At 45.4% G+C, this 24,431-nt stretch overlaps 2 protein-coding genes across 4 annotated transcripts in view; both read right to left on the bottom strand.

Annotated features, from left to right (window-relative positions):
- Positions 1-231: 231 nt before the first annotated feature.
- The window catches only part of ALKBH6 (alkB homolog 6), a 158,667-nt gene continuing 134,467 nt past the window's right edge, over positions 232-24,431 (bottom strand). The window contains exons 1-7 of one of the 2 annotated variants that reach the window (XM_053401711.1): positions 13,814-13,989; positions 12,207-12,352; positions 10,743-10,811; positions 8,611-8,671; positions 4,160-4,311; positions 3,263-3,379; positions 232-1,715 (exon numbers count right to left, since the gene is read on the bottom strand). In XM_053401711.1, coding sequence (XP_053257686.1) covers positions 1,443-1,715; positions 3,263-3,379; positions 4,160-4,311; positions 8,611-8,671; positions 10,743-10,811; positions 12,207-12,260 — 726 coding nt within the window. In that variant the 5' untranslated portion in view covers positions 12,261-12,352; positions 13,814-13,989 and the 3' untranslated portion in view covers positions 232-1,442. Of the gene's footprint in view, positions 1,716-3,262; positions 3,380-4,159; positions 4,312-8,610; positions 8,672-10,742; positions 10,812-12,206; positions 12,353-13,813; positions 13,990-24,431 lie in introns of those variants that run through there. The other variant, XR_008331991.1, reaches the window with a different exon arrangement.
- Positions 18,892-24,431, bottom strand: part of CLIP3 (CAP-Gly domain containing linker protein 3) — a 34,013-nt gene continuing 28,473 nt past the window's right edge. For both annotated transcript variants that reach the window (XM_053401703.1, XM_053401702.1), the window contains exons 12-14: positions 22,897-22,961; positions 22,063-22,135; positions 18,892-19,509 (exon numbers count right to left, since the gene is read on the bottom strand). In XM_053401703.1, the coding sequence (XP_053257678.1) occupies positions 19,455-19,509; positions 22,063-22,135; positions 22,897-22,961 (193 nt within the window). In that variant the 3' untranslated portion in view covers positions 18,892-19,454. The remainder of the gene's footprint in view (positions 19,510-22,062; positions 22,136-22,896; positions 22,962-24,431) is intronic.

Raw genomic sequence — 24,431 nt, 5'->3', positions numbered from 1 at the left:
ACATTTATTTTTCGCCACTGACTGCGATGTGCTGAAGTCAGCCTTGCAAACGATGCTTTGACATGCCCCGACGGAACACTGGAAATGTACCCTGGGATTCAGGGCATCTTTGGAGTGCTAAGTTCAGGCACAATAGTGTGGATTTAGTCTTTGGGGCAAAACACAAGGAGCTCATTTGATCTCAAAGGTTTTCAGAACCACAAGGGTTTTGCAAGAAACACACACAAAACCTTTATGACGTTAGCACATGCCCGGCAAGTCATTTATTTGAATGTCCCAGCTTCAAAGCTAGCACTTCCTCATAAAATATTTCCAAGAGTGGAAATATGCCTTACTTGAAATGGTCTTTTGAGCCAGAACTAGCATGGATAAGGAGCAATGTAGGGCAATATGTTAAAACCAGGAGATGGAAACCTATCCAATAGCCCAGATTTGCAGTTCTACAGGCCAGGCACTGGACTTCTGTCCTGTATGGCAGGGCCAGGATAGATCTCCCTCACTGCCTGCTTGTAAGTCACCTGACACCACAATGTTTGCACCCTTGCGGTTTGCAATCAGACCATGAAAGCAAAAAGACCCTTTGCAAGCCCTCACTATGACATGATCCTTGTGGGCTTGCAAAGTGCAGGGCTTTGCAGGCCCCGGCAATCAGTTGACCATCAGTGCCTGCAAACTCCCTTGTGGCATCCATCAGCATCTTTATCTGTAGGACAGGTGGGCATGGCTTGGCAGAAGAAGCCTTGTGGGCCAAACAGGGAGGTCTGGAGGCCTAAGGACATGCCCACAGAGCAAGCCAGAGGCTCTCTGCCATGGCTATGTGGGCATGTGAGTCAAACCCAGGCATCCAGTCTCCTGCTAGCAAAGTCAGACATGGTTATTTGCTGGGAAGAGAATGAGGATGGCCTGACTTTCTGGCTTTGCTGGAAGGACAAGCATCTATTCCATCTGCCAGGCCACATTGCACGCTGCGTGTTATAGAACATGTTACGCACCAGAGCACAGGCTCGTCCTCTCCTTTGCCTCCAGGGCTTACTATTCTCGTCTCTCTCTTCACTCCCCCCCCCCCGCCCCCGCTTAATAGCTCATGCAAATTTGCAGTCTACAGCGGCTGCTCTTTCTCTCCTGCAATTCACAGTCTTTCTCTGTGTTAAGATTCACTCTCTCAAACATCAGAAGAGGAGGTCAAGCATGGACTGCAACACTTCGGACTACAAGGAGGAATACTCCTCCATACTAAAAAAATAAAAGAACCATCACAAACTCTCTGTATGCAGAAACATTCCCTGCATCCCAGAGAGAAAGAGAGAGAGAGAGAGAGAGAGAGAGAGAGAGAGAAGTCTAGGCTAGAACCCTTCTCCCTGAGATGCTGGCTCTCTGCATGCAGGGAGCTGCTTGTGGACAGAAAAGCATTCCAGTGCGTGGGCCACCACAAAGCAAAACGGTCACTTCCGTCTGCCCAGGAAAATAGAGGTTTTCAGCACTTTGGGGACGTGACGGATGGTGAGCGACACCCGTGTCCCCCGCTGCAACGTGTCCCCAAGTTCGGCATCACACATGCCTGCGTTGGCCACTTTCTCTGTGACAGTGTCCTCAGCAACCGGGCGGATGCCGTGAAGGTAGCGGCAGTACATGTCCTCCCGCAAGACCAAGAGGCTACGGGGCTTCAGGAGCAAGGACAAGAAGTGGCGCTGATCTTCAGTCTGAGGGATGGGCCCCTGGAAAGGGAAACAAAAACCCTTAGCTGTGACGTTTCTAGAAGATGTGCGCAGCCTGAGAGCAATACATTTTGGCATGCAGGCAGAAATGGAAGTGTGCTTTTTATAGCAGCGCTCATCAAATTATTGTGCCACACAACTCCATCCCCTAGATTCGCCGCTTGGGGGATCCCCACACATATCCCGATATATCTGTTGCTTCTACTGCTAAATGGTACCCAAATTCCATGCACCCACATTTCCAAAATATGCCCAAGCAAAGTCAGTAGCACTGCAATTGCCTGGTGACACCTGTAAGTGGGTTCTGCCTGTCCTTTTTACACGGTGTATGCACAGCTAGGATCAGGGCAACAGCAGCTACCTAGAACAGCGGAGAAATATGCAATATTTGGGGGGGGGAGTGGGGGAACAGGCAGATAATTTGCATGGTTAACGTGGCAAGCAGGCTATCAATGGGGGATCAAACAGCCATAGGTGATTGACAGGGCATCATGCAGAAGGCCAGATCTCTAGTTTAAGGCTAGGACACTCTCTTTGCTTGAACCCCTGGAGAGCTGCTGCCAGTCCGTGCAGACTGCACTGAATTAGATGGAAGAATGACCTGGCTTGGTAATGAGGCACCTTCCTATGTTCCTCTAAATGGCAATTATTACTGGGACTCCCTTGAACTCCCTGATCCTCACCTCCAGCAGAAATTGAGCTGCCCATATCTGAGTGGCAGTGCCAGCCAACACTCCCCACAGCTCTGGCCAGAACCAGTTAACTGCCAAGCAGCGGAAATGGGACTGGACTACTTGAAAATGATTTACAGATGGCATTTAACTCTGAGTAGGTTTGCTAAGATGTATAAGACTGAATCAGGTAAGCGCTGGAGATGCAATGAGGTTGAGAGTACATTCTTTCAGATGTGGTGGACCTGTAAAAGGGTAAAAGAGTATTGGGAAATAATTCACAATGAATTGAAAAAAACGTTTAAAAGTACTTTTCCAAAAAACAACCCAGAGTCCTTTTAGTTGGGGATAATTCAAACGGAAACTCCCGGGTTTCAAAAAAGGTTATTTATGTACGTCACTACCGCGGCCCGTGTTTTGTTAGCCCCAAAATGGAAAACGAGCGAGGTCCCAAATAACGAAGAATGTCAACTTAAGCTGATGGAATATGCGCAGCTTGTGGACTTAACATACAGAATAAGAGAACAAGAAGAACGTACGTTTAGAGAAGATTGGGAAATGTTTATTGAATATATGGGGGAAATTGTGTACACTTGAAAATGCTGGCAGCATTAACATAGATTCAACAGTGTAAATAAGTTTTGATGGATGTGATAATGGAATACTGAATGTTTTAGTTTATGTAAAATATGCAGGGATTCATGACTTGCAAAATGAACCATGGAAAGAGAAGAAGGGAAGTCACTGATATTTTAAGGATGTTTAAATGAGCATTCTCAATTGTAAAACAGAAAATTTAATAAAAAATGTATTTAAAAAATAATTAAAATTAAAATGGGACTGGAGTAGAACGACCTCTTGCCCAATTTTATTTACCTCTCCGCCTTCCGATTGCTGCCTTCTGCTGATGGGATGGTAGAAGTCGAGGAGCGTGTGAGACCCCAAGTTGATGGTTGTGACGGTGGGGAAATAGAGGGGACCGTCCTCGTGAGGCTACGGGCAAAACAGACCCAACGTCAGACAGGGGAAAGGAGATATTTGTGCCAGATTTACATATAAGCTAAACAAGCTATAGCTTAGGGCCCCCCAAAAAATTTTAAAGGCAAAAAAATCCTGGTTGTACATTTCCAAAATATAAGATAAAAAACAAATAAAATAAAACCTACATACAGCAAGAGTGTTTTATGTTGTGTTGGCTCCTATTTAAACAATTTATTCAACTAAAGCAGTAACATTATAGTAATATGGATCCATGTTTGTTAGCTGATGTGGTTAAACATTTTGGGTATTTATTTTAAAAAAAACTTAAGACTGAAAAACTTAAAACAAATGCTTATTTCCTGATGAATAGCCTTTGGATTATAACGTAACTTAAATAAAAAACTATCTTTAGAAAGGCTTTTCCTCCAGAAGCATTTTATTTTTAAAAATCCAATTTAAATAAAAAAAATCTGATTTAAATTTTAAAAAATCAAATTTTTCGACTTTTTTTAAAAAAATCGATGTCACCTCTTATTTGCCATTTTCTCTGAACTAAAAAGTCCCTTAACTGCCGCTTTTCCCCTCACAAGCACAGTTGCGCCATCCCTGGGGCCATTTTGTTTCCCCCATTTATGAACCTTTCCCAACGTTAGCGCCAGCCTTTTCTGAGGCGAGGCTGCCAGAAGAATGGCACACGTTTTTTCCAGAGGCCGCACTATAGATTTGTACAAAGAGCCCTAGGGATATCTCAGTGGTTTGAGCCCGGGCGCCATGTGTGAGGCAGGCGGTTACCATGATGCCCTCGCCAGGGCGGTACTCATTGACCAGGACGTGGTTCGCCATTTTCCCTCCGAAAACACCGAGGGAGGACACTTTGTCGGCGCAGGCCTGGAGCCAGGCGGGCAGCTTCTCCTGAACCATCCCTTTGGGGTGCGGCAGCCCTCCTGAGGGGAAAAAAGAAGGATAAAAAGCGCCACAGATTTAAAATACTGTCTACAGTTTCTTTTGGTAGTCATACGTATCAAAGATCATCATACTCAAGACTAAATAAATATTGCTCAGTCCTCCTCTCCCGGGGCGCTGTCTGTCTGTATCTGTATTTTATTCTGAATCTATGTTACGGGTCTTTGGACCGCAATAAAGATTTATTATTAAACTACTGTCTATAGGGCACAAGATTTAGGGCATCTGAAGGCAGCCCTGTTTGGGGAAGCTTTTAATGTTTGATGTATTACAGTATTTTAATATTTTTTTGGAAGCTGCCCAGAGTGGCTGGGGGAGCCCAGCCAGATGGGCGGGGTATAAGTAATAAATTATTATTATTATTAATTATTATTATTATTATTATTATATACAAATGGAGGATTGGGGGAAGCTGTGGAAAGTGAATTTAAAATTCGCTGATTGTAGAACTTTGAAAAGAGAATTATACGAATTATACAATGGTATATCACCCCGGCAAAAATGGCAAAAAACGTACAGAACAAACTCCGATAAGTGTTGGAAGTGTAAAGAGAAAGAAGGCCCGTTTTACCATCTGTGGTGGGATTGTAAAATAATCAAAAGCTATTGGGAAATGATTTATAATGAAATGAAAATAATGTTTAAGACCTTTTTGAAAAGTCCAGAAGCTTTTTTGTTAGGTATTATAGGCCATGAAATGGCAAAAGAGCGGAAGAAATTATTTATATATGCTACAACAGCGGCTGGGATATTACTATCCCAAAGATGGAAAGATGACAAGATACCAGTGAAAGAAGAATGGTAAAAAAAGCTGGTGGAATATGCTGAAATGGCGAAACTGACCTGAGAACTAAAAGACAAGGACAAGGAGACTTTAAAAAGGATTGGGAATAAAAAATAAAAAAGAATTGGGAATTGTTTCTGTTGTATCTACAAAAATATTCTAAATAAGTGGACTCACTAGCAGGATTTGAGTCAACATTTACGATTAAGAAAATAAATATAATGTTAAGACGGTATAACTGGGAAAATAATGAAATGTAAGATGTGATTTGGGAAACCTGGTCCGAAAATGATAAGAATATAATAATATTTAGGTAAAAGGTTACAAAATTAAGGCAGAATAAAACAGGCAGGAAAAACAAATATTGAAAGAACCAGAAGGGGAAGTTGAGGGAAGTCAGGGGAGGGGATTGAGACTCATATAGGTTTTTTGTGATATTGGTGATTGTGTGGTATATAAAATTGTAAAACTCAATAAAGTTGTTTTTAAAATAAAATAAAATACTGTCTGTAACAGGGGTAGATGTCAAGGCTGATGGCAGCCACACTCCAACAAACATGTCTCCTAACTCAAAACATGGTGATTTTCCACATGTTTCTTGTCAACTTTTCCCTTTTCTTGCGAGGAATCCTATTCGGAATAAGGGAATTTCCCTTTAAAAAAAGGGAAAAGTTGACAGCTATGTGAATTTCTTGACAGTTTCCCTCAGAAACTGTTTACCTCACAACAGAGGCCAACAGTCCTTGCAGGCCGAGTCCCTCACAGGCCTGTGGAGATTTCCACTGTCAAGAGACGAGTTGGGCCAGGAAAGCAAATTTGTTTTGGCAGGCTTTTAAGGTTTCACAAATCAAAAATATGCTGTTCCCTCAGCTTCACTGCAGTTAGTGACTGTGTGTGTGTTTTTAAAGCGTTTTAGCTGCCATTGGTTTAATTCAGTGGCATCTTTTTTCAAAGAGGGCCAGATTTGATGAAGTAAAGGGCCGTGAGGGCCAACCAAAGTGGTTGACCTTTTTTAAGGATTAAAGTTATTGAGATTGAAGTTGTTGAGGTGTTTTTTAGGATTTTACCCCAGGAAATAAACTGCCACAGGGGCCGGATTAAACCGACCGGAGGGCCGGATTAGGCCCCCGAAACAGACTTTGGACACATCTGGTTTAATTCCTCAGCAATTCACAATTTTATTCACCTCATGATGCAAGTTATCAGACTGCAGGTGGAGTGGGACTAGATATGGTATTTCATGGTTGTTCGATACATTTTTGTGTGTGTTCTGGTCCAGATTTAAGCACTCCCAAAAGGGTGGATTTGATTTAAATCAAATCGATTTAAATCACTAGTCAGTAAGACTTGATTTAAATCTCTCTCTTTTTTACAGAAAGCTTCAGCCTTGCCAGCATCCTTTTAATATTTACAAACAGCTGAAGCTTTCATTTTTGGTATCATAAATTTTCAGAGTACTTTTTACAGTTATATCAAAAATCACCGATTTGGTTATACTATCAAAAATACACAGATAATTATGAAATTGTTGTTTATATTTGAACAACTTTTCTGCCGTACTTTATTGGAAGGAGAAAAATAATCATTTCCTTATTAACAATTTAAACAATTTATTTAACTAAAACAATAACATATGTATCCAGGTTTGTTAACTGATGTGGTTACATGATTTTTTAAACAAACAAACAAACCTTAAACTGCTTTTTAACACATATGAAAAACTTTAAAGAAATCCTTATTTCCTGATGAATAGCCTTTGGACTATAATGTAACTTAAACAGAAAACTATATTTAGAAAGATTTTTCCTCCAAAAGCATTTTATTTTAAAAATCTGATTTAAATAAAAAAATCTGATTTTTTAAAAAAAAATTAATTTTTTTTTATTTTTATCCACCCTGACTCACAACTGGGTAAACGAACAAATAAGTCCAGCTTTCTCAAAAAAATAATATTTATATCCTGCTCTTTTGTCAAGAAAGTCAGGATGAGGTGGGAGGTTCCTCATTTTCCCCCTGGCAAAATGGTGTTTCATAAGCTGCACAGCAAACAAGGGATGCACCTCTCCAAGTCCACATCTAACGCTCTTAACCGCTAAACTAGCTTTTGGTGTGAGGAGAGGCCTATACAGTGAGACCTCAGTTGTCAAACGTAATCCATTCCAGAAGACTGTTTGACTTCCGAAAACGTTCCGATAACTGAGGCGCAAAGGGCTGGCTGCAAAGATTTTTCTTTTTCTTTTTACTGCTTTATTGGTTGAAAATTACATTACATAACAAAGAAGATCAGTTGATGATAAAAACCAAAGTATACAATCTTTCATTCCCTAATTGATCCTTGCTTTGTACATCGTTTTGTAATTCAATTTAACTTGACCTGCAATCCTCCCCTTGTGTTCCCCAATTAAATTCTTTAAATACGCACTTGCCTAAGACTTCTCCATGTTGTCTGACTTTCAGTTTCATCAAATTTTCCTATTTTACACACAGAAGTTCAGTCAAAACCTGGCAAACGGATTGGTAATTTGACAGTGTTCTTGTACATAAACTCTGTATATATGTCCCATTCTCTGATAATTTTTTCATCTGCAACGTCTCTCAACCTTGGTGATATCATCTCGCCAGTTCAGCGCATTCCCTTAATTTGTTTTGCCAATCTGATTTAGATGGGATATCCTCTCCTTTCCAGTCTTTTGCAAAGGGCTGGCTGCAAAGTCCACGGAGAAAATTGTGGGGGGGGAAGCAGCAGAAACCATTTGGCTTCCGAGGCGTGTTCAAAAATGGAAGCAATTACTTCCGGGATTTTGGCGTTCGGAAACCGAAACGCTTGGCTTCCGAGACGCTCAAAAACCAAGATATCGCTGTATATCACCCTGCCGAGTGGGGATTTTTTCAGAGATTAGGGGCAGATGTGTAGCAAAATAGCCGCCTGAGCCCAGTGGTGTCGCAGTGGGGGGGGGGGCAGTGCGCCCCGGGTGCCATGTCGGGGTGTGTGTGACAAAAAGGCACCCTGCGGGGATCCCAGCACCGGCGGCAAACCGCTATGTACAGCGCATGTGCAGCGCCGCATGCATGTGCAGTACATAACGCCACCGCACATGCGCTGTACATAGCAGTTTGCCGCCGGCGCTGCTCGAGCGCCGTACGGATGGGGGTGGGATCCGTCTGTCACCGCTGCAGCCGCATGCAGAGGATCTTCCGTTTGCGGCTGTAGTGGCAATGGAGGGATCCTGGCACCGTCCATACAGCTCTGGAGCAAACCACTATGTACAGCGCATGTGCGGCATTGCATGTGCGCCCTACGTAGCAATGCTCTGCCCCGGGTGTCACGACGCCCTCGTTCACCCCTGCCTGAGCCTCCTTCATGCTGTTGAGGAAAACTGATCCCACCATACACTGGCCTTCTGAGCCTCCTTTGTGCGCTATAGGAGTGAATGGGGGTCCACACAATTAAAGGGGGCAGTGAGGTTCCCCTCCGGCGTCCGCATGCAACATTTACCCCAGTTCTGCAGCCTCCTCCCCGACAGCTGAGTCCACTTGGGCTTGGGGGCATCATAAACCTGCAGGCGGGGAAAAAAGCAAGATACTCACATGGAAACTGCAGGCATCAGAAGAAGTACCCAGAAAATGTTTAAAAAGACATTTGTGAAAAACCCAGAAACATTTCTGTTATGTATAGTAGGGAATAAGATCCCAAAGAGAGATATAAAAGGGTTTATGTATGCGACAACAACAGCAAGAACTCTTTTAGCCCCAAAATGGAAGCAACGGGATATCTCATTGCTGGAAGAGTGGCAGGCGAAGGTGATGGACTTTGCGGAATTGGCAAGGCTGACCGGGAAAATCGGAAACCAGCACGATCCAGCTTTCCAAAAAGACTGGAGTAAATTTGTACAATATGTGAAGGACAATTGCAAACAATTAACAACACCAGCAGGGTTGTCAACATGCAATGCTAAGGATTTGTACCTTTTTATATTTATTTTAAAAATTGTGATTAGCGGAAGGAGTGAAACGTAAATAGGAAAATGTATAAAATGCTACGAGGTGATAACGAATTATGGAAAACATGAGGCGAGAGGGAGGGAAGTCGAAGCTCGACTGAGCAAATATGTAATGAGTACAATAAGGATTTGTTTAAATGTGATAAAATGGAAACTTATGGAAACTGGAATGGAAAATGGAAAAATGGAAATTAATATTTATTAATATTAAAAACAAAAACAAAACAGAAGTACCCAGGGGCAGCTCAGCCTTCTTCCAACGCTTTGGATAGATTCCCCCAGATAGGAACATTAAAGTTCTCTTCTTCTTTTTTGTATATAATTTTTATTAAATTTAAAATACTCATTTTACATCCTTAAGATATCAATGACTCCCTTTCTTCTCTTTCCATGGCTCATTTTACATCTCATAGATCCCAGCGTATTTTACAAAAACCCATACCATTCAGTATTCCATTACTGCACCCATCAAAAATTATCTACGCTGTTGAATGTATCTTAATGCTGCCAGCGTTTTCAGCTGTACACCATTATTTCCCGTATATTCAATAAATGTTTCCCAATCTTCTCTAAATGCATGTTCTTCTTGTTCTCTTGTTCTATATGTTAAGTCTGCAAGTTGGAACATTTGTCTTCTCCATCACAACATTGTCAAGAACGACAGGGAGGCGTGGAAAGTGAATTCTGCCTATTGTAATGTTGCACCAGAAATTATCGCTGGTGATCTAAGGCTGGAAATCAGTCATCATAATAATAATAATTTATTACTTATACCCCACCCATCTGGCCAGGTCTCCCCAGCCACTCTGGGAGGCTCCCAACAGAATATTAAAAACATGATAAAACATCAAACATTAAAAACTTTCCCTAAACAGTCATTATAGAGAGAAAGAAAGAGGGAAAGAGAAAGAGAGAAAGGAGGAAGAGAACTGAGCTCTGTGTATATCATTGGAAACACCATGCGCAACCTGATAGCTGTTCCTGGCAAATTTGATATTGATAGCTGCTAAGAGTATACTATATGGCTGCTTTAACTGCTATACCACTTTGATGTTTGCTGCCTCGGGGAGGAAAATGTACAATACAAATTTAACATCAACAATGACAGAAGCAGATTTTTAGAAAGATTAGCTCAGAAGGACATATCTGTTAACAGCCAGGATCCAGGAATCCTACAGGGGTCACAATACAAGATGGACCTTGGCAGTTTGCCCAGCTTCTGGGCCACCCAGAGGCATCTAGCTGGTCAAGGCTGAAGACATTCTGGGGTGAGGAAACCCTGGTTTGCAGGCCAGTTTTGGCTCAGCAGGCTGTTTTTCTCCAAAGCATGGGCACATCAGTTGGCATCACCATTGACACCAGCTGATGTACTGGTGGCACAAACCTGTTCCCAGTACAGAACAGGATTGCACAGCCTAAGTAGCAGGATTTGATCTCTGCTCATCAGCCTTTGCGAGTCTCCCTTGAAGATCACACTGAAAGGGATTTCGTCAAATTTGGCCCGTGGGGCAGATCCTGATATGGATGTGAGCCATGGAGGCCAAAAGGTCCGTCCCCCCGCCCGGTTCAAATTCAACGAGACAGTTCTTAAAACACTGCACAAAGGTGAACATAAATGTGTGCACACCTGTTGCAAAAGGTACACCTCCTCTGCCTCTGTGATGAAATCTGGAAAATAATAAGCGGCTGGTGGAGACTGCATACAAAAAGAGAAAATGTGAAAAGTACAAAAATGCAGATCTAAGAAAAAAAAACCCTCCCCCAAAAAAACCTCCTAGCTACTGCAATGTGAATGAGGGAACTTTGCATGCTCCTCAATCAGAATCATGGCTCTCTGTATGAAAAATGAGTAATATCTATGAAATGAAGATTTCCCCTCTGTACAAAATATCTGGCACTTAATATTTGGTGGTTTTGAGAATGTTGCTCATTAGCCAGGCCTTTGGCTAATCAAACAACTGTTGATAATGTTGGCTAATTAAAGAACCGACGGACTTTTAAACTGGGGGGGTGGTATTGTTTGGTTTGTTACTACGGTATGTATTTTTGCATTTTTAATATTGCAAACCACCTTGTGGATGAAGGGTGGTATAGAAATTTAATAAAGAAGGAAAAAAAGAGGAAGGGGATCAAATTCTGGGGTTGTTTTTGTCTGTTTCCCCATCTCTGGGATAATTATTCTGTTTCTTCTCTGTAGCCGCCACCCCAGTCTATACTGGTCATAGACAGGTGCAGCACATTTCATTAGTGTGCACACAGGTTTGTTTTTAAAATGGCAAACTTTTATTGAATATGTACTCATACTCAAATCATAAAGGATATCATTTTCATTCATCCAACTAAACAAATTAAAACCTGACTTAGTTGGTTTTTTTAATTAGCAAACAACATTTTACTTTAAAAATACAATATTGAAAAAATGAGATGCAAAACAGGTGCATGATCTTTATTGTAGAGTTGGAAGGGACCCCTGAGGGTCATCGAGTCCAATGACTGCTTAATTCACTTCTGTGTGCGTGTGTCTGTGAATAAGTGTACTCCTATCACTGAACATAATACAGTGGTCCCTTGGTTCTCAAACACCTTGGTACTCAAACAACTTGGAACCCAAACACTGCAAACCTAGAAGTAAGTGTTCCGGTTTGCAAACCTTTTTCGGAAGCTGAAAGTGCTCCGTTTTGAGTGCCACACTTCTGTTTTGAGTGTTATGCTGAGGTCTGTCTGTTTTTGCTATTTATGTTGGGTTTTTATTTTTGCAGCTCTTTTTTGTGACTGTGTAGAACCTGGCTCAGCTACTGATTGATTGATTGATCGTGTGACTGCAGTACATAGTTTATTGCCTTCATTTTATGGATCCACGGTCTCGTTAGATACTAAAATTCATGTTAAATGGCTGTTTTAGGGGTTGTTTTTAAAAGTCGGGAATGGATTAGTCCATTTTGCATTACTTTCTATGGGAAAGCGTGCCTTGGTTTTGGAACGCTTTGGTTTTGGAACGGACTTGCGGAATGGATTACGTTTAAAAGCCAAGGTACCACTGTACAAAGCTTCCTATTCAATAGGAAAAAGCATCCCTCCCACAAGACGGTACCTGCGTCACATGAAACGGCTCCAGAGCCATGATCCCATCGGAAGTCGCCGACATCTCAGAAGAGAGTGCTGAGCTTTCTTCCTTTCTTCTCACTCCATCACAAATCCCTGAGCCTCACCAAAAAGGGTGAACTCCCAGTCGCTCACCTCGGAAAGACAAAAGCAGCAGCACATCAGACATGGGAAATGCCCAACTTTCAAGAAAGGCCTTTTCCTACTGCAGACATTTGCTCACATCCAGCCCTTGTTACTCTTACCTCCCCCAGCCTCTTATATCCCCCCTTCCCCTTTATCCGCTGCTTCTCTGAATTGCCTGCCCTTGGTTTGGAAGCTCCCTGGGGCAGCGACCTCTCTGTGGCTTTGCTTCACCTTGACTTATAATTGCCATTTTATCCTGAGACTTTTAAACAGTGCTTTAAAGGACTTTTGCATATCTCCCTCCTCCCCAACCCCCCCAAAAATTAGACATGCTTTTTACAACACTTTTAACGCCTTGGTTGCATTTTTGCATATTATTTTTTTCATTTGCACATGGCCTTGAAAACTGATGTTAGAAGGGCGGCAAGGGAATTCTTTGAAAAAAAAGATGAAGTACCACGTTCCTTGTGGCTGTTGTGTAGATACTACCTGGAGTAACAGCTTAACCTGCTGAATTTCCGCCTGCCATGCAGCTGGTTGTTGTTGTTTAGTCGTTTAGTTGTGTCCGCCTCTTTGTGACCCCCTGGACCAGAGCACGCCAGGCCCTCCTGTCTTCCACTGCCTCCCGCAGTTTGGTCAAACTCATGTTGGTCGCTTCGAGAACACTGTCCCACCATCTCTTCCTCCATCGTCCCCTTCTCCTTGTGCCCTCCATCTTTCCCAACATCAGGGTCTTTTCCAGGGAGTCTTCTTTTCTCATGAGGTGGCCAAAGTCTTGGAGCCTCAGCTTCAGGATCTGTCCTTCCCGTGAGCACTCAGGGCTGATTTCCTTCAGAATGGAGAGGTTTGATCTTCTTGCAGTCCATGGGACTCTCAAGAGTCTCCTCCAGCACCAGAATTCAAAAGCATCCATTCTTCGGCGATCAGCCTTCTTTATGGTCCAGCTCTCACTTCCATACATTACTACTGGGAAACCCATTTCTTTAACTATACGGACCTTTGTTGGCAAGGTGATGTCTCTACTTTTTAAGATGCTGTCTAGGTTTGTCATCGCTTTTCTCTCAAGAAGCAGGCGTCTTTTAATTTCGTGACTGCTGTCACCATCTGCAGTGATCATGGAGCCCAAGAAAGTAAAATCTCTCACTGCCTCCATTTCTTCCCCTTCTATTTGCCAGGAGGTGATGGGCCCAGTGGCCACGATCTTGGTTTTTTTGATGTTGAGCTTCAGACCATATTTTGCGCTCTCCTCTTTCACCCTCAATAAAAGGTCCAGCCATGCAGCTGGACATTCTTGCAAATGGGAACAAGGGGTGCAAGGGAAGCATCCCCCATTCCAACTGAGCCAAGCCTCGGCAGGACGCCTAAGCCCTCTAGCAGGGCTCCCAAGGGCAGGAAAAGGAACCCAGGAGTCCTGAGCCGCCCCCTCCCCATTGCAAACTCCCCCCGCCCTTTAGCTCCACGGATACTCACTCATTAGAGCAGACAGCAAGGGCACGTTTCCGGGTAGCTCGTTGACTGACAGCGGCATCCATCCAATGAAAGAAAGCGGGGAAAGCCTCCAGCGGGAAGGATCAGTAAACAGCTGAGCTTTGTAGGTCCCGCCTTCCTTCAGTCTAGTGAACCAATCAATTGTCTGCGGGCTGGTCAAAATGAGTCTTTGGTGGGGGGGGGTGTTCTTGAAGAGCAAAGACGCTGGCAGCCAGGACTCCTGGGTTCCTTTGAAGGGCTGGTGAAAGGAGATGGGGCAGGACTCCTGGGTTATTTTGATTGTCTGGGGGAAAGATAGGGGCCAGGACTCTTGGCTTCCTTTGGGGGTCTGGAGGAAGCAGAGGGGCCAGGACTCCTGGGTTCCTTTGGGGGTTTGGAGGAAGCAGAGGGGCCAGGACTCCTGGGTCCCTTTGAAGGTCTGGTGAAAGGAAGCGGATCAGGACTCCTGGGTTATTTTGATTGTCTGGGGAAAAGATAAGGGCCAGGACTCTTGGGTTCCTTTGGGGGTTTGGAGGAAGCAGAGGGGCCAGGACTCCTGGGTTCCTTTGGGGGTTTGGAGGAAGCAGAGGGGCCAGGACTCCTGGGTCCCTTTGAAGGTCTGGTGAAAGGAAACGGGTCAGGACTCCTGGGTTATTTTGATTGTCTGGGGAAAAGATAGAGGCCAGGACTCTTGGGTTCCTTTGGGGGTCTGGAGGAAGCAGAGGGGCCAGGACTCCTGGGTTCTCTGGAGGAAGGAGAGGGGCCAGGACTCCTGGGTCCCTTTGGGGGTGTGGGAGAAGGATGTCTTACTATGAGGTTTTCTTGGAGAAAGTGAGTGGACTCTAACCCTGCTCTGAGCAAGCCCTGTTGGAAAGGCACCCCCTCATTTCTTTCTGAAGCTGTATAATGCTTTGTTCAGTAAACTTTTCCTTCTGGGCTCCATCTGCTTTGTTCAAGTGCCTTTGCTACGCCCTTGCTCTTAATTCCAGTGTGGTGTAGTGGTTAGTGTCGGATTAAGATCTAGGAAACCAGAGTCCAAATCCCCATTCATCCATATAAATCTCGCTGGGTGACCTTGGGAGAATCACTGTCTCTCAGCCTAACCTATCTTGCAGGGGGGTTGTGAGGAAAAAATGGGGAGAACTATGCGTGTCACCTGGAGGTCCTAGGAGGGAAGGAGGGTTCTAAATGTGGTACAATAAGCAATACATTTGGGAAACGCGTTTTGAACTGCGGCTTTTTGCTGAATTTCTGGAGTGAGCTCTTGTTTGTGGGTAGCTAGACTACATCTCCCATCATCCCATCTCCCATCTTCTACCTAGACTACATCTCCCATCATCCCTGACCATTGGTGCTAATGCTACAGATCTGGAGGCTGCCAGCTTGGCTGTTGTTGAGCAGGATCAGCTTTTCTTGACCTTGGGTACCCAGATGTTGGACTACAGTTCCCCTCATCCCTAGGCGTGTCCAGGGCAGCTGTCTACCAGCTCCATCTGGTACACAGGATGAGACCCTCCCTGCCCGCAGACTGTCTGGCCAGAGTAGTGCATGCTCTGGTTATCTCCTGCTTGGACTACTGCCATGCGCTCTCATGGGGCTTCCTTTGAAGGTGACCTGGAAACTACAACTAATCCAGAATGCGGCAGCTAGACTGGTGACTGGGAGCGGCCGCCGAGACCATATAACACCGGTCCTGAAAGACCTACATTGGCTCCCAGGACGTTACTGAGCACAATTCAAAGAGTTGGTGCTGACCTTTAAAGCCCTAAACAGCCTCAAAGGCCCAGTATCCCTGAAGGAGCGTCTCCACCCCCATCGTTCTGCCTGGACACTGAGGTCCAGATCCGAGGGCCTTCTGGTGGTTCCCTCATTGCAGGAAGCAAAGCTATAGGGAACCAGGCAGAGGGCCTTCTTGGTGGTGGTGCCGCCCTGTGGAACACCCTCCCACCAGATGTCAAAGAGAACAACAACTACCAGACTTTTAGAAGACATCTGAAGGCAGCCCTGTTTAGGGAAGCTTTTAATGTTTAATTGACTATTGTATTTTAATACTCTGTTGGAAGCCACCCAGAATGCCTGGGGAAACCCAGCCAGATGGGCGGGGTATAAATAGTATATTATTATTATTATTATTATTATTATTATTATTATTATTATTATGGCTAGCAAGATAAGGGATGAAGGGAGTTGTAGTCCAACGCCAAAGGCTGAGCTAGATTATTCCCCGAATCCATCTCAGAGAGAGAGAGAGCGCAGAAAGGAAGAGCTCTGCACACCATGCACATAGAAACACTTTTTATTAATTTGTTAATAACAGATAAGCAATAGCATAGTGATATTTTCGTCATGCTAAGGCCCCTGCCCCCCGCTTTTCTCCTTCTTCCAGTGTGCCTGGGCGGACGAGGGGGTCAGGGAGGACAGAAATCATGCAAGATTCAACAGAGAGCTCAGCAGAGGGCACGGCAAGCCATCTCACTCGACAGTTTACAAAGTTATTTGTTTCGTTTAAAAAATAAAGAATATACATGTAGGCAGAAAGAACACAATCCAGTGTGGTTTCTACATAAAAAGGAAGGGAATCTCACAGGAAGCCACGGAGAAGGCCGGCGACTGAGATCCGATGTAACGCCAGTGGCAAGTTGTCATTGCTATGTTTGGGGAAGACTACGCAATCCCGACTGTGATTTCTACAGCGGGAGAGTTATTACCCCGGTTCCGACAAGGGAGGTGGATGGACACACGCCTAGGTTATTTCCCCTAGTGGCCAAATGCGAAGCTGAAATCAACTGAAAGGTTTATTTATTGCTGGTCAGTGAAGGGTTGCAGAGTGATAAGGAAGTTACAAGGACAAGTGAAGGATGAGGAGGTCGTGTATTTACAGCTGAGAGATGGCAAGCTGATGGCCAAAGGATGACGCAAGGTTGGGGGTACCTTGGCATCTCGAAACAAAAGAGAAAATGGGGGGGGGGGGATTTAGCATGGAGGGGAAGGTGAAAGACAAGAGGCTTGGACTGCAATCTTGGCCTACCAGTCTTTCTTCAAGACCCCAAATGTTTCTCCAGGTTTGAGTCTTTATGCTGGAATGCAAACATCCTCTCCGGGCGTGGCTGTCCAAGCAGCCCTAATTCAACAGGTGTGGCGTTATCACTGGGAGCCTGGTCTCCCCCCCCAAAAAGGGCTGCACCTGTTGCACAGGCTGAAGGCAGAAGACTTCTGAATGTGGCAATCGTAGTTATCTTCCCAAAGCCCTTTGGCCTGTTTTTTCTCAGGATTGCTTTCCGCAGTCTCCAAACGGGCCTTGCAGGTGTGATAAGGAAGGAAACGGGAGCACATGCAGAGAGATGAGCAAGGAAGGAATTTGCTCAGGAGGTGGGGAAAGGAGGTCTTGCCCTTACTCCTCTCCCAAGCTGGGAGGAAGAACGGGAATCTCAGCTCGGTCTGGAATGAAATTATGCACACTGCTTTGTTTTCTAACTGCGTGCTCTCTGACTCGGGGTTTGCACCCACAATCTCAAAACGTTTAAAGCGCTGATGCAGAGATTCCTCCACCAAAACTTCAAAAGGGTGACTGGATTTGAAGATTTTGCTTTCCCAGCTCACTTTTAACGCTCGTCCTGATTCCTGATCAGTTCTGCTGATAACTGCAGCAATGTTCGAACCCAGGAACTCTCCACCTTGCCAGCCTCAGGAACTGCTCCGATAGGCCGATACCATGTGCTCTCTTGCTGTCCCAATATTTCGATTAAACCCTTTCCAAGTGAGCTAAAATGTAGGGACCTCTGAGCAAAAGCCGTATGTTTAAAATGTTAACTGAGATGGATTATAATAGCTAACATGCTGCAGCTAATGAATGCTGGAGTTGAAGTAACAGTGAGTTATAGCAGCTTTTGCAAACCCAGTCCCTCCAGATGTTTTGGGAGGCAGCTTCCATCAGCGCAACCAAAACATCTGGAAGGCACCAGGCTGGCAAAAGGAAAGTTATAATATTTCTTTATTCTCTCCCACCCCCCCACCCACCCCCATTTTTTTAATAGGAAAAAGTGACTTCTGGAAATATATGCTCAATATACACACAGAGATACATACACATACTACAAACCATCACAGGCTGTTACTGGGTGGTTTCCTCTTCCCTGTAGGCTAACTCACACAAATGCTAAGCACAGCTGCTAACACACACTACGTTTTAGATGAGACTTGCATCTGCACCCCACAGGTCGCTATTCTTCAACTGCAAAGAAAGCTGATTTGTCCGAGGAGTCAGCGTGCTCAGATGCTACAAGTCGGGCCCCTGGACGCTGCGGACTTTATCTCCTGCTCCTGTCTGTGTGCAGGGGGTCAGCAAGAATGCCTTGCCTTCGCTCACCAGACATTTTGGCCTACGACTCCCATCAGCCCCAGCGGGCTCAGCTGTGCTCCCATTGGCCACAGCAGTCCTACGACCAGTGCTGGAGCCGATGGGAGTGTAGTCCAAAGCATCTGGAAGGACTCGACTTGGAGAAGGCTTCATTGCTGTTTCGAGCTGCCATCCTGCACTGCTTTTGTGTCCTTCTGAGGTCTTGGAGGGCTTCCTCCTGTTTCCTGAGCCTCTTCGGTACCTCTTGATGAAGACGCTGTCCCCAAGAGAGAAGGGGCCCTTTGGGTAAAGGTGTAAAGGGGTGATATCCCCTCTCCCTGCTTGCTGGAAACCTCCCCGCTCTCATAAGGGCAGCAGAAGCCCTGCTGGATCAAGCCAAAAGGGAGCCCGGGCATCCTGGGTACCCCAGCGGCCAACCAGATTCCCTGACGTGAAGTCCATAAACAGGCCATGAACACAGCAACACTTTTCCCCACCTGCAATTGCCAGCAACTGGGGTTCAAAGGCAGGTCGGGACTCATCAGCACTACCCACCTGTCTGGGGAGCAGAGGGAAAGAAGCCAGTTGCTCTGTGGGGGCCACCAGAAATTGCTGGAGGAGGTGGATATTGCCCCTAGGCCATCGGTTAGCCACTCCTGCTGAGCACACTTACCTGCAAATAGTGAACTCAATGGGGCTTACTTCTGAGCAGCCCGCAAGGGACCAGGCTGCCCAGGGCACCCTCTTTTCAGGGGAAAGCTAGAATGAGGAGAGGGCAGAACCGGGAGCATAGCAGAGGGAAGATAACATTAATCTCGTCTCAGGCAACAGGGTTCAGCTTCTACCAAGGCAATCTGCTCTGCACGTGTGATTCTCCAGCAGGGATAATGAGAAATTCAGCGAGTTTGGGATCTTTTGCGACACGCACCAAGCGAGTGGGGAGGAAGGCAGAGATTTATCTCCTAGGGCTCTGTCCTCCATTTAAAGACGTCTGAGCCGACTAACTGCGTGAGCTTTTAGGTGCCAATTAATAGGCTGGAAAACGAAGAGGTGCCAGAAGAGACCTGCTTTAGCCGAAATCCCATGGGAGTGAGTGCCAGGAAACGGGGGACGGAAGGTATAAGTATAGCATTTCTCACAAACTACTAGAGGGGTGGTGTTAATATGTTTTAACAAGGCACTGGGGTTCACTAGAACGGCAATCAGGGGAGGAGAGATGAGGGCAAAAAATAACCGAAGAGCAGTCTTTGATTACTTGGAGAGCGAAGAAACAGCAGAGGAAAAGGGAAGAGGGAGCCGCAGGTAGGTTTACGACTGCATTTCTGCACGGAGCATCCACGGAAACCAACAGCAGAAAAGTAACCTGCAGGAGACGAAGGGAAGGGGAGAGAGAGTTTGAAAAATGACTATTGATGAAGCTCTGGACAGGAAGCAGCAGAAGAGAAAACATGTTACATTGTATGAACTGCCCTTTGATCTCCAGATGAAGGTTGGTATGGAAATATAATTAAGAAATAAATAAACCGGAAGTGAAAGGCTCCACTTCCTAGAACCACTGAACGATTTGCGGTTTCTCCATGTGCATCTCAACGATCAACGCTCTGGATGTCCCTTAAACCAACCTTCTCCAACTTGTTGTATTCCAGATGTGCTGGGGGCCATGCTGGCTGGGGCTGGTGGGTTGTGGTTCCAAAACATCTGAAGGGTACATCATGGTTGCAAGTCGCTTTGAGCTGCCTTGCGAAAGATGAAGCGACTAACAAATTTTATAAATAACAATAACGAATATTCAGGTTGGGGAAGGAGGGTTTAAATCAACCCCTCTCAATGCAAAGCTTAGGTACTTTCATTGGTAAGGCAAGGCCCAAGCCAGCTGTACTGTATATATATGCTAGGGTGGATTTGAAAGTCAGGTACGGATCCAGAAGGCAAAATCCAGCTTCTGCTCTGAAGGCAATGGGATGGCTTTGAGCAAATGTATTTGCAGAATTCATTTAAACCATGTTTATGTTCTCTGCACTCAGAGAGACTTGAAAACAATTCATAGTTCAGATCATAAGACACAATATTGGGGGAGGGGGAGGGGAAAGACCCAGAGAACAGCCAACAACATCCATCACTAATTTACTGGGGCACTTATGAAAATAAAGTACTAAAGGAATATGATTGTATAAATGAGTACAAGGGACTCTGGGGTTTGCACATTAGCCGTTCATCTCAATAAGGTTGCAATCATCCATTTTGTTTCTAACACTAACCACAGTTTATTGTTACGTCCAAAAAGGTGTAACTGTGTATAAATGCCAGCAATTGGGAAACACTGGCCTGTGAGCGCTCCAGTTGGAGAGCAGCCTTTACCAAAGGTGTCATGGGCTTTGAAGACACTCGAACTCGGGTAAAGGTAAAGCTAAAGGGACCCCTGACCATTAGGTCCAGTCGTGGCCGACTCTGGGGTTGCGGTCCTCATCTTGCTTTACTGGCCGAGGGAGCTGGCGTACAGCTACCGGGTCATGTGGCCAGCAGGACTGAGCCGCTTCTGGCGAACCAGAGCAGCGCACGGAAACGCCGTTTACCTTCCCGCCGGAGCGGTACCTATTTATCTACTTGCACTTTATGCTTTTGAACTGCTAGGTTGGCAGGAGCAGGGACCGAGCAATGGGAGCTCACCCCGTTACGGGGATTCGAACCGCTGACCTTCTGATCGGCAAGTCCTAGGCTCTGTGGTTTAACCCACAGCGCCACTCGGGTGTACTCAAACTCAAGATGCAAGGGAGAAACGTGCTAAGAGGAAGGCACACTTGGCAAATCCACACCATGATCAACTCCCACCCAGAAACCAATGTCCCCACTGTGGAAAGATGTGTGGATCCAGAACTGGCCTCCACAGTCACTTTTAAAACCATGTTTATGGAAGACAATCTTACTCAGCCACAAGTGATCACCAAAGAAGAAGAAGAAAGAAGCAGCAGCAGCAGCAATGTATTATTGAAACAACACTGGATCAAACCATGGTTTCTGAACCTGGCTTGTTTGCGGTTCATCGTTTACCCTCCCCTCCGTTTGTCCTTTCGAACCTTACAATAATTTGTGGTTAAGTGCAAGTTAGGAAGTGGATGTTTCCAACTTCTTCCTTGTAGCAACAACTCCCATCATCCATGACCTCAACTGGCTGGGGCTGATGGGAGTTGGAGTCCAACAACATCAGGAAGGCAACCAGTTCCCCATCCCCGCTCTAGGTTAAGCCCCGGACCTGCCCAAATCTGCAAGGCTTCACCCCTGACCTGCTCAAGCCCACCAAAATCCACCTCAGTTGCCAGGCACCACCATGAGCTGCAAAATCCTCAGGAGGCCTCACCCAATGGATGCTCCAAACTGGCCCTTGGCTCCCCTCCTTGGTCCACTCAAGTTCTTCCCACTTACTACTCTACTTAGAGTGGGGTGGGGAAACAGGAGTATATGTAGAAGAAGAAGAGGAGGAGTTTGGATTTGATATCCCGCTTTATCACTCTCCTTCAGGAGTCTCAAAGTGGCCAACAATCTCCTTTCCCTTCCTCCCCCACAACAAACACTCTGTGAGGTGAGTGGGGCTGAGAGACTTCAGAGAAGTGTGACTGGCCCAAGGTCACCCAGCAGCTGCATGTGGAGGGAAGCGAACCTGGTTCAGCAGATTGCGAGTCCACCGCTCTTAACCACTACACCACACTGGCTCTCACTGATCATGGGGCGTCCCTGGTCGATCATGTGATCCTGACTGACACCCTCCCAAACAAGCTCGACAACTTTGGTCAATCCAATGGGTAGATCACTGTCAGTTTTTTTATAGTGGGAGTAGATCGCAGTCTCTTGGGAGCTGGACATGCCTGATGTATGTGAATTGAAGAGATTTCAAAGGGAGGCAAGCATAGGTTGTCCTTACCTAGAGATGGAGTTTTCCGATGTGATATCTTTTGGGGTTCTGACTGCTGTGAAGTTGCGCTTTGGCTGTGAGACTGAAGGAGAGGGAAAAGGAAGAGGTGGTCCTTTTAAGAACGGAGAAAGGGTGGCAAAAATGTATAAAAACAAAAAGAAAGAGTGTTGGAGATATGAAACAGAAGGTTTCATATGTGGTGGGATTGTAAGAAGGTAAAATCCTACTGGGAAATGATATATAATAAATTGAAGAAAACGTTAAAAATAACTTTTGTAAAAAAACCATAAGCCTTTTTATTGGGTTTTTTAGGTCAAGACATACCAAAAGAAAAGAGGACTTTATTTATGTATGCCACTACAGCAGCAAGAATGTTGATTGCACAAAATTGGAAGACTGGAGAAATACCAACTAAAGAACAATGGCAAGAGAAGTTGATGAACTATGCAGAACTGGCAAAAATGACAGAAAGACTAAGAGAATTCTGACCATGAAAAGTTAAAGTGCGGGTTAAATTCACGACCTTACAAAAATGGGCTTTTGCAATATTGCTGCTGAAACAGACATACAGTAAAACAGAACAGGTGTGAGTGCCGGCCGAATTTTAAGGGAGAGGCTTATATTCGGGTATTGACTTTTCTTCTCTCCGCCCCCCCCCCCCGAATTTTAAAGGTGCGGCTTATATCCGGGCCAATACGGTATATGGGAAAACATCACCTGCTGAACTTGTCAGCCAGCATTAAAAAGCACAGGAGGCTGACAAAAGTGGGAAACAGATATTTGGAAACTCTTGTGTTGCATCTTTGCTCACGTGGGAGAAAACAAAGCCCAGGGTGTACCTACTAGTGACTTGGTGGACTTTCTTTGCCGAAGTGCCATCTCCCTGGGAATCTTTGGGTCCTCCGATTCTGCAAAAGAGAGATGGCCACGATTAATTCACAGTCAAGAACAAGGCAAGCATAAAAACCAGATTACTTGCCAGGAGATCATAGAATTGTAGAGTTGGAAGGAGACGCCCAAGGTCATCTAGTCCAACTCCCTGCCATGCAGGAACCACAAGCTAAATAATCCCTGACAGGCGGCCACCCAATCTCCGTTTAAAAATCTGCAAGGGAGTCCACCACCTTCTGAGGGAGTCTGTTCCACCTGCCGTCGGAATTTCCCCCCTGATTTTTCATCGTAATCTCCTTCCTTGTCATTTGAAGCCGCTGTTTGCGTTCTACCCTCTGGAGGAGCAGAAAAGAAGCTTGCTCCATCTTCCTTTCAGATTTCTGAAGATGGCTCTCATTTCTCCTCTTTCCCAGGCTAAACGTACCCAGCTCCTTCAACCGTTCCTCATCAGGCTCAGTTTCCAGACCCTTGATCGTCTTGGTCACCCTCCTCTGCACACCTTCCAGCTTCTCAACATGGTGTCTTCCCACATGCCCTCTTTGGAACTCTGATGTTTGTAGTAGTGGCTATGATTATTTTAAAATGTTCAGGGAGGCAGGAGAGGATATGTTGTTTATTAATATCCTTCCTAACCTGCGCTAGCAAGTTCCTTTACTTAGCAGAGTTTCACATTCCCCCTTTAAATGCACAGCGGATAGCTGGTTGCAGGCTTGTTTAAGCCTCTCACTATTAGGTTCCTGGTAAGTTCCTTTATATCCATCTTAAAAGAATAAACACACCACAATCTTGTGCAAAGTACAGTCATACCTCGGGTTACAGATGCTTCAGGTTGCATTTTTTCGGGTTACGGACCACCGAAACCCAGAAGTACCGGAATGGGTTGCTTCCGGGTTTCAGTGGTTGTGCATGCACAGAAGCGCTAAATCACGCTTTGCGCATGCGCAGAAGTGCCGAATCGCAACCCATGTGTGTGCAGATGCGCCGCTGCAGGTTGCGAACGCTGCGGGTTGCAAAGGTGCATCCCGCACAGATCACGTTCGCAACCTGAGCGTCCACTGCATATAAGAAAAGTTTACTCACATTCAGTTCACAGTTGGATCCCTGAAGGCAGACTTAGTTACAAAGGATATACATGTGGATCTACCCCATATGGGGATAATCCCAGTGCCCTCTGTTGGCTGGAAGCTAACAAGGCATCTCTAGCTAAAAACTGCTCCAATGACGGAGGAAGTCAAAGAGAGGGGGGGAGCTGTGTGCCTTGTCCTTTTGTTACCTGGACAGGTAAGGTCACGCTCACCTCTAGTCACATGCAAAGGACGGATGTCCCAGCCAGGAGGAAACAGGAAGCTTTCGACTGGCTGGACCAAACATCCCATGCATGTCCACTCTAGGAAAACACGGAATGTTTGTACTTGACTGCTGCTTATGTATCACATCCCACAATATAGGTAAAGGTAAAGGGACCCTGACCATTAGGTCCAGTCGTG

The sequence above is a fragment of the Podarcis raffonei genome, chromosome 8 (genome assembly GCF_027172205.1).
Source record: "Podarcis raffonei isolate rPodRaf1 chromosome 8, rPodRaf1.pri, whole genome shotgun sequence".
NCBI lineage: Eukaryota > Metazoa > Chordata > Lepidosauria > Squamata > Lacertidae > Podarcis > Podarcis raffonei.
The sequence above is the reverse complement of the archived record's forward strand: the minus strand, read 5'-3'. Positions and strand labels throughout refer to the sequence as shown.